This window comes from Trachymyrmex cornetzi, unplaced genomic scaffold, assembly GCF_001594075.2.
Source record: "Trachymyrmex cornetzi isolate Tcor2-1 unplaced genomic scaffold, Tcor1.1 scaffold129, whole genome shotgun sequence".
NCBI classification, from domain to species: domain Eukaryota; kingdom Metazoa; phylum Arthropoda; class Insecta; order Hymenoptera; family Formicidae; genus Trachymyrmex; species Trachymyrmex cornetzi.
The window spans coordinates 880,584-884,425 of record NW_017295861.1 but is presented as its reverse complement, the minus strand read 5'-3'; the positions used below and the strand labels follow the sequence as shown (position 1 = coordinate 884,425).

At 39.0% G+C, this 3,842-nt stretch overlaps 1 protein-coding gene across 1 annotated transcript; it reads right to left on the bottom strand.

Moving 5' to 3' along the window:
- Positions 1-580: 580 nt before the first annotated feature.
- On the bottom strand, positions 581-2,084 carry LOC108770534 (uncharacterized). Its single transcript, XM_018522168.1, has 2 exons — positions 1,913-2,084; positions 581-1,323 (listed from the first exon to the last, which is right to left on the bottom strand). The coding sequence occupies exons 1-2, from the start codon at positions 2,082-2,084 to the stop codon at positions 581-583; spliced, it is 915 nt and encodes a 304-aa protein (XP_018377670.1).
- Between the last annotated feature and the right edge of the window lie 1,758 nt (positions 2,085-3,842).

Genomic DNA, 3,842 nt, shown 5'->3' with positions numbered 1-3,842 from the left:
CCAAAGACACGAAGTAACAAAATGTCCCCCCCGACATTACTATCGGAGAGATATTACATCGAGAGAGATATTAGAACTTCCATTCGCGCTCGTGACAAGAATTATCAAACAAAGTGAGACCCTTGGTATTTTGCCAACAACAATAATAAGAAATAAGATATTGCTTTGATATAATATTTTTAATCGAGATGCGATTGAGCGTACGATAATTGTCGCAACGAGCGGACATAGCGACAACTATCAATTATTATATGTCGTTTGCAATTTCGTTAGAATTGCTTAAACTCTGTAAGTCATCCAAAATGGAAGAAATATCTTATCGCCAAGTACGCTCGTCAGGATCGCTAATTCGAGAACTATATCTCTCGTTGGATATAAAATGTCTGAGACATTTTGATCCCAATATTACCCAGATATTTCGTGGACGAATCGTAGACACCATAGTCTGAAGACGATCGTGATCGTGTAACCCTTTGAATCCGAACTCTAAGGCCGCTCCATTGCTCGATCCCTTTATTTCTTACCTTCGAGCTAAAGTCGCGCCACGACTCGTCGGCCTATAAATTTGTTGCGCCTTTCCTCATTGATAGCTCCCGTCGTTGTTTTGACTCTTACCGCCCTGGGAAGTTGGCGACGCTCTGCTGAAGCTACCGAAGGTCTTGGTCGGCGAATCCGATGCGGCGCTGGCGGTAGCGAGTACTTTGTCCCTAGGCGGAGGTGCCGAGCTAATGCTGGACGAGCTGACACCAGAGTCGCTAGATTTCTCGCTGAGACAACCGCGTTGGCTGAGGCCGGTGACATTGCCGGTGTTTTCAAGACCGAGATCACTGGTACCACCGATGTACTTGACGATACCGCCCAGTTTCTGGCTGCCTTCGCAAGCGTCTTCAATTACCACCGTCTCGCCAAAGTTGCCTCTTTTCGCGATGTACCGGACGTTGCCACCCCGCAGTAGAGGCGACTTGTCGAACTGGCTCTCTTTCTGACCCGCTACCGAGCTGGAGATCGGTATGTTAGGATGAAAGTCGTCCTTCGCATCAGTTAGACTGCCGTCCGTACCACCAGCACTGCTGGTGTTCTTCGTCATTGCCGTCGCGTTGTCTAGATTGTTCTCTCTCGGCAGCTTCGACGATGTCGTGGTTGATTCCGGGCTGATGGTCCGTCGACTGGTTGTATTTTTGTGTGCGTCGTAACAGCCAGAGTCCCGTGGAAACTGGCGTCGATTAAACGGGGAACAGTGGCCGGACGTCTGGCCGGAGGTTAAGACCAGACGACTGACCTCGTCACCCTCCGAACTCGAGGCCAGGTCACCCTCGCTGCCCGCTGTAAGAATAGGCAAAAAAAAAAGAGCGCACGCGCGTGTGAAAATTCGTGATTTAAACACCGATTTATTAATAAATTATTAGATATTAATAATTTTAAAATGCATCCGAAATATGTGTAAATATACATTTTTTATGTGTGTGCAATGCATTTCTATAACAATTTAATTCTCTTTAAATATTTTCATTTTTATAAAGTAAATAAAATTTGATGGAAAAGTTAAATAAAGTTAAATAAAGTAGAATAAAAATAAGATTAAATCAAAATAAAATATAAAGTTTAATTTTTTGAACATTTATTTATTATTGAATTTTATAAAATTAAATATTTCAAAATTTTTTATTTTCATATTCCACATTTATAGAGAGCGAGGTTTTAAGAGTTTAAAGTGACATTTTTTATCTCCTTTGTATTAAATAATAAAAGCGCTATCCCCTTTATATCAAATTACAATATGATTTTAAAGATGTATAACATGTATTAATTGTAACATGATATATGCAGTAAGACAAATAGTAACGATGATGAAAAGGGCTTTAGGGAGACGTGAATAATACATATGTAGCTGGTATACGTTCGGTATACTCACACTGAAGATCGTGTAGGAGTTGCACGGCGGTGAGTATCTTGGCACGATGCTCGGGTTGATGTATACGCAAATAGTCCAGATCCGCTGCCTCTAACTCCCTGAAGAGCTCCAGATCCTCGTATCCGTTCAGCACAAAAACTGGAATATGTTCCTGCGCGAGCGTAACATTCATCTTTGAGACGCTACCCCCATCTTAACAGAGCTTTGAATAGTTTACTTGTACAATGAAATGCGCTTGCAATTTAATACACTTGGAAGAAGCTTACGGAATTCTTATAAAATTATCTTAAGAAGCTTACAGAGAATTCCCTTCTCAGCAACATTTCTCACACTTTGATTGGAAAACGTTGGAATAAATGTTATATCTTAACGATTTCAATATAGATAACGCATTGCGAGTGAAATAATCTCAAACAGAAAAAAATTTTTTGGAAAGAATAAAAAGTACTCTTTTTATATTTCATAACGTAATTTTGTTCCTATTTACCTTTGTAATTTTTGTTAATTTTTTCTATTTGACTTTGTAATTCATGCGAGAAAAAAATTCATTTTTTTTTGCAAAATAAATGTTTTAATATAATAACAATAATGATAATAGTTATGTGATGGAACTATGCCTAAAAAGCAAGATAAAAGATCTCCATGAGTTTGATTTAGTACGAAAGCATTATAATTATAACGGAGTCACACTTTAAAGAATTTTAATTATCTTGTGATCTTTAAGATATTCAATAATCAAACATTTCAGACGTTACTGTATAGTTACGCGAGTTTTAACGACAGTCTCAAGCAATCAGCCGGGAAGAGGATACTTTGGATCTCCATCCGCTGATATAATTCGCACAGAGGGCCATTCGGGCTTCAATTAAGTGTACACCGAGACCCTGAAAAGGCGCACACGAATCTGTGACGCTCATTAAACGATCGATCATAGCGGCTTAATTAAGTGGCACGGCTTCCTGAATCGGAAACGACGTTTCCGGTACAGCGACTCCTCGCCCTATCATTTTGTCCCATCCCTTCCTGTCGCTTCCGTACCTTCGACTCTGGAGACTCTGCGAGACACGCCTCTTGACAGTGAATCACGATCGAGTCTAATCTGTCGTCGAATCGCGAGACTGTACATAATATCCGAGGAAGCTACCGAATGTGCTTTTAGTCGTAAATTTTATGATGAACTTAAAGTCAATTCTTTCTTCTAAAGATAATTGCAAGCAACATGTAATTATAAACATTTCTGACGCGCAACACAAAAAAAAATATTGACATAATTAAATATAATAAAATCTAAAATATACAATATAATAATTTAAAATTTATGTATTAAAGTTTGAAGTATAAAATTTCTGTTAAGATAAAAATTAAATTAAATTAAAAATAAAATTTGGTTGTCTCTACTTAGATTCTTGGAACTTGTTAATTCCATAACTATTGATACTTTCATATGAAAACAATTGCCAATTTTGATAATAATTTGATTTTTAAGATTTGCGATTGGAAAGATATATACGATGCAGTTTCAGGATATTTTGTATACAGCGAGCGTTGGAGATAAATCAGAAAGAAAATGAATGACCAAAAAATGAGGTAAAGGAAATACCAGGACGTACAGCAGGTGAGGATAAAAATGAGCAAGGCGTAGACAAGAAGCGAGAGTTGGAGAGAGAAAAGGAGATGAATAGGAAGGAAGGAATCGAACAAAAAGGACTCGTCACGCTTTGCGGGACCTGCAAGTTGTATAAGGTATAAGCTGGAAAGCTGATGCGATGGTACGGGAGGACACGAGAGACGGGAAACGGGGAATGGGAGCGTGATAGGGACACCGAATAAAGAAATATATAAAAGCAAGTTCTCTACTTTGCATTCGACGCCATGCAAATGCGAATCAGTTTGTTCGAGCCGCGGCGAGATATTACTCTCCCTCCCACCC